The 14,316-nt window shown below is 48.5% G+C and overlaps 1 protein-coding gene across 7 annotated transcripts; it reads right to left on the bottom strand.

The window, feature by feature from the left end:
- Positions 1 to 2,750: 2,750 nt before the first annotated feature.
- SYCE1 (synaptonemal complex central element protein 1) lies at positions 2,751 to 13,512 on the bottom strand. 7 transcript variants are annotated; one of them, XM_074373293.1, is made up of 13 exons: positions 13,217 to 13,501; positions 7,718 to 7,780; positions 7,043 to 7,102; positions 6,653 to 6,727; positions 5,983 to 6,030; positions 5,686 to 5,836; positions 4,930 to 5,019; positions 4,619 to 4,682; positions 3,754 to 3,820; positions 3,549 to 3,672; positions 3,367 to 3,477; positions 3,136 to 3,223; positions 2,751 to 2,896 (listed from the first exon to the last, which is right to left on the bottom strand). In XM_074373293.1, exons 1-13 carry the CDS (start codon positions 13,284 to 13,286, stop codon positions 2,819 to 2,821), a joined length of 1,089 nt encoding a protein of 362 aa, XP_074229394.1. In that variant the 5' UTR covers positions 13,287 to 13,501; the 3' UTR covers positions 2,751 to 2,818. The 7 variants fall into 7 exon arrangements, with proteins under 7 accessions (XP_074229394.1, XP_074229398.1, XP_074229397.1 ...); XM_074373297.1 differs by having other exon boundaries at positions 5,686 to 5,740; positions 13,217 to 13,493; XM_074373296.1 differs by lacking the exon at positions 4,619 to 4,682 and having other exon boundaries at positions 3,549 to 3,667; positions 13,217 to 13,512.
- Between the last annotated feature and the right edge of the window lie 804 nt (positions 13,513 to 14,316).

The following is a 14,316-nucleotide window of genomic DNA, read 5'->3' as shown; positions in this document are numbered from 1 at the left end:
AAAGCCTGTGTTAGTCAAAAGTGATGGCACGTGGGCCTCCGCATTCACCACGCTGGTTTAAGCAATGGCTTCCTTGGGAGGTCTGGACTCTGGTTTGCAAACCAGTGAAGACACCAAGATGACTAGCGAGGAGACCAGCACTCGCCAGGATAGCACATGGCTCCCTTGACTGGCTTCTGTCACTTGGTGTTGATATTCCCCTAGCACGTATCACCAACAAGAAGAGGTTCTCTGGTTTTACCCTTATGGGCTACGGTGTTGAATTTATTGCATCCAAATTTGAACTGCATTTACTAAGTGGAGTTTTCTGTTTATCTTTTTGGTAGTCCACACTGCCTGTGAGAGTGGTTCTGGAGTACATGGAGATGTCACCCAATTTGTAACCGAGCACGTGGGCTTGTTTCCTGCTACACAACGGAAAAGACCAAATACTGAAGCAACAGTCTTCAGTAGAAAGTCTTTGTTGCAGGGCTGCCAAACAAGGCGACAAGAGGCAAAGTGGCACATTTAATTTGGAAGGAGGGAGCAAGAGGGGCAGGGGGCTCAGGAATGACTGGTGGAAAGTAAGTGTAAATTTCAAAGGAAGTATCCAGAGTTCTGCCCAGGCGCTACTGCTCTGCTCCTCATGCCTCTTTGTGGATTGCACGTGCAAATTCAGGGGGTTCAGTATGTAACAGGAGGTGGATTTTTAGCCTGTGACATCTAAAGTTCATTCTCAGTCATTCTAGTCCCTCAGCAAGCCTGTACATCAGCAAGTTGTTTCCGTATTTTCAGTTTCCCTGGTACTCTGGACAACAAGCTTGGTGTTCCTGGTGTGTCTTTTTGTTTCTGCCATATGGACCTTGCAAGTTACAGGGTATGGTTTCATAAGGGGCCTTGAATTAAGAGGTTAAGGCCTAGGACAAGACAGACCCATCTAGGGGTCCATTTGCTGGAGTGGAATTTGAAAAATTGAGGAGAACATTACATCTCTCAGTTAAGCTGGCTATCAAGACCTGTCAGGGAGGTAAGAGTGCTACTGAAGGCCTTTTAACATAGTATAGCATTGTGTATTCTGAAGAGTGAACATGTGCCTTGGTTAGTATCAGCAATGACTGCAACTCCACAGGCGATGAGGGTAGGGATAAATCAGGTCTGGACTTGCTGTCCCTGCACACAATGCTTTGGCCAAAACTGCCATCTGCAGACTTCAGAATTCCTATCCACCATCATGGTCTTCCACATAGCATTGCTTCTGATCAAAGAGCTCCCTTAACAAGCAGAAAAGTGCTGCAGTGGGCCCAAGCTCTCATGGAATTCACTGGTCCTACTAGGCTCCCACCATCCTGAAGCAGATGGAATCGTGGAATGGTCTCTGGAAGACCTGGTTACAAAGTCAACTGGGTGGCAATACCTTGGAGGCTGGGGCAGGGCTCTCCAGACGCCTGTGTATGCCCCGAATCAGTGTCTTAACACACAGCACTGTCTCCCATGGCCAGCACTCAAAGGGCCCAAATCATGGGGTAGAAATGGGAATGTTAACACTCACTGTGATCTGCCCTAGTGTGAACACGTCCTAGTGATCTGCTGGCAAAATGTTTGCTTCCTGCTCCCACAACTGTATATTCCGCTGGCCTAGAGGTCTTAGTCCCAGAGGGAGGAATGCTTCCACTGGGAGATACAATAATGATTCCATTGAGCTGGAAGTTAAGACTGCTGCCAAGACACTTTGGGCTTCTCATGCCTGTGAATCAACAGCCAGAGAAGGAAGTTAGTGCTGGCTGTCCCCTACCAGGGGACCTGGACTGCTTCCCCACAGTGGAGGCAAGGAAAGTAAGTCTGTGATGCAGGAGGCACCTCAGGGCTTCTTTCAGTATTACCAAGCCCCGTGATTAGTGTCAGTGAAAACTGTACCAACCCAACCCAGGCAAAAGTACCAATGGCCCAGATCCTGCAGGAATGGTTTGGGTCACCCCACCAGGTAAAAAGCTGAGCTGCTTGAGAAGGCAAAGGGGACACAAATGGGTGGTAGAAGAAGGTGAAGGTAGTTACAAATACCAGTTACAGAAATGGATATACAGACACAAATGATGACTGTTGGGGCTTCCATCTACCCCACTGGGTCACTTTTCCACCTGGATGGGGGAGCCTTTCAAGAGAAGGCGTGTCTTTGTACCTACTAGAGTCACTGTCTTTTGACCCAAGAGCGGACTTGTGCTCCCACCGCTGTCCTTGCTGGGGCTGGTGCACTCCAGGGGATGTGCAATATGCCATGCGCACACAGCAGTCCTAGTGACTGACTCCCAGCACACTGAGGATTTCTAACATATTATGTTCTTATAACAAATGTCTCAGGTGTAGATTTTGTGCCCGTGAAGGCACAAACTTCATTTAGACTCCAATTACATTTCTTTTTCTCAGCTAATCAGTGGGGACTGTGGGCAGCACCTTGGTCCTCATTGTTGGGGTTTCTGGGATTCTGTGTGGTCCAACCCTGAATAAAGAATGGAAGAAACAATCACAGGGTGGGCTTCCAGAACTCCTGGGCCAGTCCCGCATCCCTCTGCCTGGGGACCAGAACATGTCAGGTCCTAGAAATGAGCAGGTCAGGATGTGAGGTTAGGGAAGCATTTATTGAGTGCCTGCTATGGGACTCTGGCTGGCATTAGGAGTCAGAGTGTAGCCAAGGCTTCACCCAGTCTCAGGGACCAGGGGTCTTAGACGGATAACCCCACCATCCCCACCCAGCACAGACTCAGCTGAGGCAGCTGTACTGAAATAATGCCTTTATTTCCTGGAGCCCAGGGTGTAAGTCCAGTGCAAAGTGGGTCCTCCTTGCCTAGGAGGGCATCAGGCCCTGCTTGGTTGGCAGTTCTGGGTCCTTCTCCTCACTGACTCCAAGGGGCTTGGGATTGGCCTGCAGGAGGTCAGGGTCTGAAGTGGGAGTCTCCTCACATCCCTGTACCCACACCTCCATGGGTCCTGCCCCTTCCCACCCCACTACTGCCATTCTCTACACCTTTGCCTTTGCTGTGTCCCTGCCCTTCCCCGAAAAAGACCATCTTCTGAGGACCCTGCAGACCCCCTCCTTGCTTTCCCACCCCCAGCTCCTTTCACGAGCTGTCTCTGCTCTCTGCACCCAATTCCAAGGCTCACAGCTTCTCCTGGGCCAGCCCCTTCCTCTTGCTTGCTCTGGCCTTGAGCAGGGACCTGCACCCCAAGTTTTTCCAGCTCCTCCTTCAGCCTGGACAGACAGGGGTGGGGTAGGAGGGTGGGGAGGAAGAAGTGTAGGATTATGAAGAGACCAAGAGGCAGAGGCTGGAAAGGAGCAAAGATTCCCTCAGCCACCTTCCCCTTGGGGACTGGGGGGAGGGGCTCCGTGCCCACCTCTGCCTCTTCTGCTGCAGCTGCTGGCACTTCTGCTGCAGCTGCTCCTGGCGCTGGGCAGCAGCCTCCAGGAGCTCCTGAGCTTTCCTGTTCTCCTCCTCAAACAGATGCCTGTGGGTGGGGCCATCAGTGCTGGCAGCCCCCTCCTCCACCCCACTCCCCACTCCCCACCCCTGCCTTACACCACAGCGGCTGCCTCCTGGCTGCGGAGGAAGAGTCCCTCAGTGATTGTGGAGCAGCCGGTGGCTCCAAACTGGGAGCACAGACGATGTTTCACATCCTCCAGCTTTGCCTCCACCAGCTTCTCTGCAGCAGGAAGAGACAGACAGATGGGCAGGGCAGGGCAGGGCAGGGCAGGGCAGGGCAACCCCATTTGCCAGGCCTCACCTTCCTTGAGCAACTGCTCCTTGCTGCTGTCCAAGGCACCAATCTCCAGGGCCAGCCGCTCTGGCTTCTGAAGGGTAGAAAGGAGGCCTGTTCACATATCCTGGCTTCCTCCCATGTGCCTCAGAGAAGTCGATCTGGATCTGGTCTTTACTCAGCACACCTTGTTTCCTACTGCTCTGGCCCTCTGTGTTTACTAGGCATGGTCCAGCCTTGAGGCCTTTGCATTTGCCATTCCCTCCGCCTGCAACTGCTTCCCCTCAGATACCTGTGGTGCAGTGCTGGAGTGGCTCATGAGCTGGTTAAGTTCAGCAATTCTGCAAGGTTTGAGGTCAGCCCTCGGGTGAGTATGTACTACAGGGGATCCTGCAAACAGTACAAATTGAGGCTGTTCTCTGGAGAGTCAGTTACCTGCCCAGCACTGCAGCTCCTCTTCCCTCTGTGACCTCCTCACTGAGGCCTTCCATCCTGACATTCACTCTGTCTTCTTGTTTGGGATTCTCGGGTGGCAAACACTGGCCTGCTTGGCTCCCCACTGCCTGCCCTGTGTCTTTGACGGCCCCACACACACCCATGATCTCCCTGATGAATGCACCTTCCGTGGTTCATCAGGGCTCCTCCTGACCACTAAAGGCCTGGGAGGGCATCAGGGATGAATAGGCAGGACCAGTGAGGAGGATGACCAGGTGGCAGCGAGGGTGATGAGGAACTGGACTGAACATGATTCTGGTATGTGGCCATCAGGGCTTGCTCAAGAGCTGGCTGTGGCAATTGAGAGGAAGGAGGCCAGGAGGATGACCCTGAGTTATGGGCCTGGTGCTGCCAGGTAAGATGTGGAAGGTGGAAGGAGTGGCTCTGAGTGACTCACATGGAACTCCCAGAGGTCCTTGTGCTGGCCCATCAGATCCTCCAGTTGTTCCTCAAAATCCAACCTGGGGACCAACCACACAGGATGAGGGGCCATGGGCTGAGAGACACCCCTCCCCAAACTAGCCCAGGCCAGGGGTCTTCACGCACAGACCTGGGGGAGCTCTCCCACTCTCTGCTTTGCTGGGCGCACTTTTTGCCACCTGGACCCTCCAAGCCTCAGCTCAGCCAGCTCCTCTTCTAACCCTCATTCCTAGTATTACCCTCTTACAACCCAGCCCAGCCCACCAGGCCTTGGGCAGTGGCCTTTACCTCAGCTGCCTCTGTTTGTTCTTTTCTTCCTCAATCTGGGAGTTCAGGGCAGAAATTCGATCTTTGCATTCCTGCAGCATGGTCTGCTTCCTGGCAAGAGGCAAGGTAGCTCTTCATGTTTTCTGAATGTCTCCCTAGGAGGCAGCTGGGATAGGGCTTCTGCCTTCTTCTACTGAAGTCTGTTCTAGCCTTCTAGATTGAGGTCCTTCTCTGTAACTGTGGGGGGGGGGGGGTCGGGGGCATAAGAACACGCCCCTTCACAATATCACTGTGAAGCTTAGGGAGATCAGTGTGGGGATGGTCAAACGCACAGTTAATCTCATGGATTTCTCAAAGTTTCAATCTTGGGGCCTCTGGTCACAAAAGGAGTAGAATAAGCATTTGGGAGGTAGAGAGATGGATGCACAAACAGCTGGGTGGATGGAAGGATGATGGATGAATGGAGAGACTAGGAGGACAGATGGTTGGCTTGATGCCTCAATGAAGGGACAGATGGACAGATGCGTGAACAGATAGCCAAGATGCCTGTGGAAGGTATAAAAGGCACAGAATAAAAACCAGCTGAAGGAAGTTAACTGATGTTCAGGCAAATGAATGGTGATCCCATTGAGTGAGAGAGTACTGTTAGAGCAAGGTGGGAAGACACCCACTTTACAAAGGGAGAGGATGAGAGCTGTGGGTCTGAGACCGATTCCCCTCACTTTCTTTACCAGAATGAAGGGGCAGTGCAGAGCAGGCCCAGGTGGCAGCTCTTACCTCTGTGCCTCAGCTTCCTTCTCCTGGCAGTGGAGCCGGAGGGTCCTCAGGGTCTCTGCAGGGGGAGGAAGTGAGGGTGCCACAGAGCCCATCAAGGCGTGAGGCTTGGGCAGAGGTAAATGGGCCGGATCACGTGGGGTCCTGTGGAAAGCTGATGGGACATGTACTGCATGGCTGGTGGAAGCCACATGAGGGATGCCAAGGAGATTCAGGTTTCAAAGGCTTCCACTGCTACTGAGAGTGGGCTTCTGCAGGGTGGCAAAGGCAGAACCCTAGAGATAGAGTAGCTGCAATTACCTTGCTTTTTGCTCAAGATCTCTTTCAGGTGCACTTTCTCTCCACTCACTGGAAAACACGGTAACAGTCAGGCATCAGGAACCATGCACTGCACCCTCAGGGACTGGGCTTGCCCAGTCACATGGGCAGTTTGGTAAAGCCATACCCCTAACCTCAAACGTGGGCCCCTCCCCTCTTGCGCACTTCCTGTAAGCACCAAAGTGCCCAGAAGTTGATAAAGGATGTTTGTGAGGACCCTGTGGAATGCCAGTACGTTTACATGGAGGGGAGAGAAAAAATAAAGACATCACATGAAGTGGGATAAGGGCTGTGAAAAACACATCAAGCAGTAAGGGCCATGTGACTAGGTGCAGGCAGGGTGCTGTTGGTCACTAGGGAAGGCTTCTCTGAGGAGGCGACATCTGAGCTGACAGCTGAATGATGATGTGAAGCAGCAGGAATCCGTATTATCTGGGGAACCTGGCTAGCAAAGGCCCTGAGGTAGGAGTACGCTTGGAGGGTGTTTCAGGAACACTCTCACCCACAGAGTGGGAGTGGGGATATGGGTAGGACCTGAGGTCAGGGAAGGGGCAGGAGCCTTTGGCCACACAAGGATGCTGACTGTCTGGAACACGTGGTTCAGGGAGGCATGACATTGAGGGGATCTCTGGGTGACCCCTGACAAGCTTACATGAGTCCAGTTCCTTCTGCAGGGCCTCCCAGACAGTCCGGGCCTCCCCCAGCTCCTCACTGGCTTTCTTTTTTGCTGTGCCAAAGAGCAGGACATTGTGTAAGTGTCTGTTCTTGCAAACATTTAACATTTGTCTTCACGCAAACCTAGAGGGGCCCAGATTTTACAGAGCAGGAAACGAGGCTTCCAGAGCCTAAGCCCTTCTCTTGGGGCTCAGCTGGCAGCAGTGACTAAGGCAGCTGTACTGAGCTGGAGCCATGCTTGGCTTATTGCTCTGCTGTTTCAAAATACTTAGTAATTTTGAGCAAGGGGCCCTGGATTTTCATTTTGCACTGGGCCCTGCAAATCATGTAACTGATCCTGGCTGACAAGCCAAAGTCCTGACCTCACCTTGCTGAACCTCATTAATCCGGTTAATCAGGACCTCAACCCTGGGCTCTAGGCTTCCCGCTGCAGGCAGAAAAGAAAGTTGAGTGAAGATGAGAGACAGGGCAGAGAGTGGTGGGTGCCCTCCAGGGGCTCACATTCTGGGTAGGGGAGACAGGAACAGATAAACAAAAATACAGAGTCAAGTTGTGGTAACTGCAGTCAAAAGAAATAGTGGGGCAACAGATTAAAAAGTGAAGGAGTGGGATGTACATCTTCAGATATGATGAGACCTCCTGAAGGCCCCAAATCAAGTGAGGTGGGCAGGCCTTGCAGTTCCCCCGGAAGGCGTGGGAGACAGTGCAAAGGCCTTCCCTGTGGTAGGAACAAGTCTGGAAGGTGCCTGGTGAGCAAGCAGAGAGGAGCAGAGCGGAGGTGCAGGGAAGGGAGGAAAAAGTGAAAACCTGGATTCAACAGAGTGCAGTGAGAGCCAAATGGATGGCCATCAAGGGACTGCCTTTATCTCCTTACACTTTAATTTTGAACCATAGGGTCATATTTTTACTTCAAAAAATTAGAAGTAGGAGAGAGCAAATGAGTTAAATCTCAAGGTTGTGAATTGTGGGGCCTGGAATGAATTCCACTTCTGCCTGACCCCAAACCTCAGACTGAGCCTCAGTTACAGAAGAGACATGTGACCTTTCTGCAACTTCTTCACCATTTCCATCAAGTCTTCAATTTTCTGTGAGGACTCAGCCTGCCCTGTGGAGACAAAACCAAACATGTAAGAATCATGCAGGAGAAGCCTGAGGAAGGACCTGACAACTTTGGGCTGGAACTGAGGTGGGCTGAGGGCAAGTCTCCAGGCACTGTTGCCTTTGCTCCTCCACCTGAGGTAGGCACTGCACAAGAGATGAATCAGGCCCCTTCACAGTCAGCTTTTCCTAAAGGGTATAATGACACCACAGATTTCCCTTTAATAAAACTCAGGGCAAGAAAAGGTGTGCACTCTTACTGCTAGTACTGCTCAAAGCTCAGGATGTAATAATGAAAGAAAAAAAAAAGGAGTGGTATAAAAAACTGGAAACAAGGAGTCAGAAGTCACTGTAACTGGCAGATGGCATAATCAACTAGAAAGTTCTAGAGAATCTTATAAAAAAAAAAAACTCACCAAGAATACAAAATTTAATAAGATGTCTCATTTAAATATATATAAATACAAATAGCTTTCCTATATAGAATCATTATTCTGAAGCCTCCCAGTAAACTATTTCATATATACTTACTTATAATCAATACAGGCACTTACTTTTAACCCCTTAATGAATTAGATCTAGGCAACTAGTATTAATGGCATTAACAACCCAATAAAGATAACTGGACATTATGAGCTGTTTGGTGTAAAAATATAACGTAGGATTCTTGTCAAAAAAAATGACACTAATACTTGTTAAGCCTCTTAATCTAAATACCAATTCAGAGGAAACATATGGACAGAGGAACACTTTAAAGGAACATGGAGATGCAATTAGCAACATCCACACTGGGAAATTTCAACCAAAAACAACCCAGTTTCTTTCATTTAAATACATTTCAGGGGGAAAGGGAGAAACAAAGGCCCTTATAGATAAAAAGAAATTAAAAATACATCAGCCAATCTCAGTAAATGGACTATATTTGAATCTTGATTCAGTCAAATGCACTTTTAAATATATTGATGACATAATCAGGGAAATTTGAAAATGGACTAGACAGCTGATGAAACAAAGGAATTATTGTAGCTATAATTCAGATGTGACAATGCTACTGTGGTTACTTTTCTGAAAAGAGTATTTAATTTTTAGAGATATACATGGAAATATTTATACGTTTTTATGCCTGAGATGCTTTGAAATGAAATAGTGGAGTGGGTGGTAGGGAGTGGGTGAGGAAAAGAGGAAACAAGATTGGCCAAGAGCTGGTAATTGTTAAAACTGAAAGATGAGTTCATGGGGTAATTATACTTTGTTCTTGAAAATTTTTAAACTGAAGTATAGTTGATTTACAATGTTGTTAGTTTCAGGTGTACAGCAAAGTGATTTAATTATACATACATGTATGTACACATATATATTTTCAGATTGTTTTTCATTATAGGTTATTACAAATATTGAATAGAGTTCCCTGCTTACAATAGGACCTTGGTGTTTATCCATTTTATATTTAGTAGTGTGTATCTGTTAATCCCAATCCAAATTTATCCCTCCCTCGCTTTCCCCTTTGGTAACCGTAAGTTTGTTTTCTACATCTGTGAGTCTATTTATTTTGTAAATAACTTCATTTGTATCATTGTTTTAGATTCTACATACAAGTGATACCATATGGTATTTGTCTTTCTCTGACTTTCCTCACTTAGTATGATAAACTCTAGGTCCAGCCACGTTGCTGCAAATTGCATTATTTCATTTTTATGGCTGAGTAATATTCCATTGTATAAATATACCAGACCTTCTTTACCCAGTCATCTGTTCATGGACATTTAGGTTGCTTCCAACCTAAATGGGTATTGTAAATAGTGCTGCTATGAACATTGGGGTGCATGTATGTTTTTGAATTAGAGAATTAGAAATCAGTTTTTATCTTTTCCAGATATACACTCAGGAGTGGGATTGCTGGGTCATATGGTGAGTCTATTTTAGTTTTTTAAGGAACCTCCATACTGTTCTCCATAGTGGATGCACTGATTTTCATCACCACCAACAGTGTAGGAGGGTTTCCTTTTCTCCATATCCTCTCCAGCATTTATTATTTGTAGACTTCTTGATGATGGCCATTTGACTGGTGTGATGTGATACCTCATTGTAGTTTTGATTTTCGTTTCTCTGGTAATTAGCTATGTTGAACATCTTTTCATGTTCCTGTATGTTCTTTTGCAAATACTTAAATTTTTCACAATAAAAAGTTTTTAAAAATCAACCAAGGGGGGAACGGTATAGCTCAGTGTAGAGTGCATATTTAGCACACATGAGGTCCTGGGTTCAATCTGCAGTACCTCCATTAGAAAAAAAAAACAATAAATAAGAACCAACCAATCAATTAATCAATATAGAGAAGGTAAATAATTATTCCTACAGAAGAACAGAGAAAGGGAGAAAACAGTTAACCAAAAACTACACAAATGGTTAATGAATATTAGAAAAGATGTATGACCTCAGTAATAAAGAGATGAAAATAACATATTATATCTAGCAGGTTGGTAAAGACTAGTAAGTCCAACAATGCCCTGTGTTTATGATGATGTAGAGAAACAGGCCCTCATATACACTGATAGTCAGTGGAAACTGATGCCACCTTTTGTAGGACAATCTGGCTACATCGACATTTTGAAGACATAATTCCACTTCTAGGAATTAATCCATCAGATATATTTGGTTAAATATGCAAAAGGTATGTTAAATGACATTGAAGCAATATTTATGTCAAAAGTGGGAAACAACTTGCATGCCCATCAGTAGAGAACTTATGATTCATGTCCACAATAGAATACTGTGCAGCAATTGAAAAGGAGGTAGATTCTTATGTATTAACAATGAAAAAGATCCTAGATAGATAAAAGTAAAGAAAGTACGAAACGGTATAATATAGACTCCTACCTGTCTACAAAAAGAGGTGAAAGATATACCTTGTCAGTCAAAAAATATATGTATCCTATGTCTAAAGAATTTCTGGCCTGAATCACACAAAGGATTTTTCAACAGTAGTTCTGAAAGATAGGACTGGAAGGATAGGTAAGAGAATGTTTACTTTTCATCACATACTTTGCATATGGCTTTATTTTTAAAGGTTAATAGATTTCCCTGGGTGACCCAAAAATGACATTTACAGTTTCTCTGAGCAACCATTTTTCCAGGTATTATTAATAGACTAGGCAGTGAGCTGTACCTCTGTATTTTTCTATACTGCATGTCATAAGGTAAGGCACAGAGTGGGAAAGCAGTAAATAACTGTTCAAAGCGCCAACTAAAACAGTTAATAAAAAAAAAAAAATCCAGGGTACTAAACTGCCTGTGTAATATGAGGCCCCTAATTTTTACTTTTTATTTTTAAATGATTTCAAATTTACTTAAAAGTTGCAGAAATAGGATACACAGTTTCTACGTGCCCTTCACCCTGATTTTTCCATCTGATGACATTTCTGAGCCTTGAGAATGAGTTTCAGACACAGTGCTTCATTACCCAAAATATATCAGTGTGAAGTTCTAAAGTACAAGGACATTCTCCTTATGTAGTCACCACAGTACAAAAATTAAAACTGAGAGAATAACAGTGATAGATATTAAGATATGATCCTCAAATGGAACTTTTAAAATGTCCCCTACTTTCACTTTTACATTTTAAAGTTCTGTAAGTATTAATCACATAGTTCTAGTAGATAAAACAAAATTAAGATTAAAAAATGTCCTTTCACCTCTACATTGCCCTCAAAATTCAAATTCCTTCCTGAAAGTCATCAATTAGGAAGGCAGCTTCCAGACATCTTTCTGTGCAGCCTCCATAGTGCTATAATTATCATTTTTCCATCTTGCCTTCCTTCATAATCTTTTGAAGATCATGCTGTATCTGCATAAATGTATCTAATAATTTAAAAGTTGATGTAGTTAACTGGATTTTAATTCCATTTCTTCCTCATTTTAGAAATCCACTCTACAGGTATTTCTCAGTGTACACAGGATTTAGCTATTTCCCCCCCATGTTTTCCTACCCCCATCTAGTCTCCAGTGACTACCCAGTCCATGCATCTATGTGTTTTGCGTGATTCTCCAGGATGGTGACCAAAATGCGGGAAAAAGTAACTTATATGCTAAAATCTGTGCCAGACGGGCTACTGCAAAGCCTTTACCCACTAGTCTTCCTATCCTCTGAGTATACTAAGGGCTGTGTCTCCGCAGTACCACTGACACTAGACAGCACCACTGCCCCCTTTTAAAACAAGCTAATGGGCTGAAAATGGGATCTCAATGTCCCTTAATTTCATTGTTACTTGCCATAGAGTGAATGTTTGTGTTCCCCCAAATTTCATTTGTTGAAATCTTAATGTCTGAGGGGATGGTATTAGGAGGTGGGGCCCTCATGAATGGGATTATTGCCTTATAAGCAACCCCAGAGAGGTCCCCTGCCCCTTCTGCCCCGTGAGGGCACAGCGGGAAGAGGACATCTAGGAGCCAGGAAGCTGGTCCTCACCTCACACTGAATCTGCTGGTGCCTTTGTTTTGGGCTTCCAACCTCCAGAATTGTGAGAAATAAAACCGACGTTTATAAGCCACCCAGAATCTGGTATTTCATCAGTTTTAAGACACGGGTGAAGCTGGTTAAACCTTCACCTGAATGTTAGTTTATGTGAGGAACTTGAAACTCGGATGCTGAGTTTCTTTAGCACAGCGGCGGCCACAGGAGGTGCTTAAGAAAAGGATCGCTATGCATCTGTCCTGCTTTTCTCTTGTCCCTCACTGAGGTTGTCGCTGGGTGCCACGCCGTAGTCCCAGCAAGCCATCTGTGCTGTTCACCTCACGAAAGGCGCACGGAGCACCCGCCTCGTGCCAGAGCGGCCCCGCGGCCGGCAGGTGTGGAGGGCGCGTCCAGGCCTCCTGCTCACGGCAGGCCGGAACGCGGGGCGCGGGCGACAAGGGCAGGTCAACCGGCCGCGGGTTGGCGCCCCGCACAGCCCTCCCCACCCCCGTGCAGCGCCCAGGCGCACGCCCCTCTGGGATATTTTTCACGCCTCTCCTCTATGCTGGGCTGTAATTTCGAAAAACTTTTAAACTGAAATGAACTGCCACGTCCCCCTCTCCCGGTGAGGTGGACGCCATCACTCAACGGCCAGTGTCAGGACGGAAAAACGTGAGGCCCGCACCCGGGCCCGCGCGGCACACCGCCGCTGAGAACTGCCCGGGCAGGGACCGTCAGGTGGGAGCCCCGGGGACGGCCCTCGGCTGGGAAGCCTGTGGAGGCGCAGGATTAACTCGGAGGGCTGTCCCCTGCCTACGTCGAGCTCCTTCAGCAAACAGCAGGCGGAGCCGCCCAGACCCTTCCAAAGCGGCTGAAAATAATTTTTCCTCACGACCCCCGGACTCCGAGGAAAAGGCCGCCTGCGCGCGCTTTCTGCCCGCCCAGTCTGTCTACAGCCCAGCCCCCACCGAAGGCCGCCGGGCCCAGCACTACCTCTGGCCTCGTCAGCCCGACCCATGGCTCCCGCTGACTCCGTGCCCGAAGGCCCCGGCAGGGCGGCCATTTCCTGTCAGTTCGTGGGCTCCAGGCGTCTGGCGCCTCCACTGGGATTGGACGGAACCCGCGCCGGGGGCGGGGCGTCCTGCAGCGCGCCTGCGCAGTGTGCTCCGCGCCGCATTCCCTCGAGAGCGGGCCACAGGGGAGACGGCCGGGCAGGCGCCAGTGCGCATGCTTGAGCCGCGGGGCCCAGGTGCAGAGCAGGCGGTCTTCCAGGCTTGGGGCTGGCCCGTTGGGGAGCCGGCGACCTGCGCACGCGCAGAGGTCTCCCGAGGGCCCGCCCCACGTGACGTCGCCCGCGTAGGCAAGCGTGCCTGCGCCTGGCGGTAGGGAGCCGGGTTTGATTCCCATCTCTGCCCAACTAGGAGAGGTTGCCGGTTTGCTCAAAGACTCCGCACGGGCACTCTGGAGCGAGGCTGTGTGTCGGTCCCATCAGACTTGGCTACTCTTCTCGTCCCGATGCAGAGGAAAACGCAAGGGTGGAGCGAGACCCTTGTTCCTCCCAGCGTGATCTCACTTTGGCCCTGCTTAACGCGATGCGTCCTCACTGGAGGCGGGGCCGAGGGGTGGACGGTGTCAGATCTGTGGAGCGGGCAGGGCTGCACGCCTGCCGCGTTCCCTGTGGGTCCAGGAGGGCCATGGTGGACCTTAGGTGACTTTAGGGGAGGGTTCAACCAGGCTGCCGGGCTCCCTGCCTGCGCGGACGGGACAAAATTCACGTTTCTGGGGAGGCCGGTGAACCTGGGTGCAGGCCGCGCAGGTGTCATTACCAGCCTCAGTCGTCGTCACATCTGCAGAAATCCTGTTCCGAGACGTCCCGCCCCTCGCTTTCCTCACTTGTTGGTGGGATCCAATCACGACAGTAGCAAGTGTGAGGAGCAGCTTTGAGCACGTGCAAAGCCCTGCTCTAAGAACTGACTTCAATTTTCCTCATCTGTAGACTGGGACTAGTAATAGCAAACAAGAACTAACGAGTTACGAGGGCTTCCTGTGCCAGAACAGTTACTTTTCTCATGGTACCAGATTATTTCATTTAA

The sequence above is a fragment of the Camelus bactrianus genome, chromosome 11 (genome assembly GCF_048773025.1).
Source record: "Camelus bactrianus isolate YW-2024 breed Bactrian camel chromosome 11, ASM4877302v1, whole genome shotgun sequence".
Taxonomy (NCBI): domain Eukaryota; kingdom Metazoa; phylum Chordata; class Mammalia; order Artiodactyla; family Camelidae; genus Camelus; species Camelus bactrianus.
This window is presented reverse-complemented; position numbering and strand designations above follow the sequence as displayed.

Excerpts from the sequence above, each read along its gene's own strand:
- SYCE1 (XM_074373293.1), bottom strand. The coding sequence starts at position 13,286 with ATGGCCGCCCTGCCGGGGCCTTCGGGCACGGAGTCAGCGGGAGCCATG. Across the intron at positions 6,031-6,652 it reads GCAGAAGGAACTGGACTCAT|TGAGTGGAGAGAAAGTGCAC; the intron begins GTAAGCTTGTCA and ends CGTGTTTTCCAG. Across the intron at positions 3,478-3,548 it reads CAGGAGGCAGCCGCTGTGGT|GCATCTGTTTGAGGAGGAGA; the intron begins GTAAGGCAGGGG and ends CCCCACCCACAG.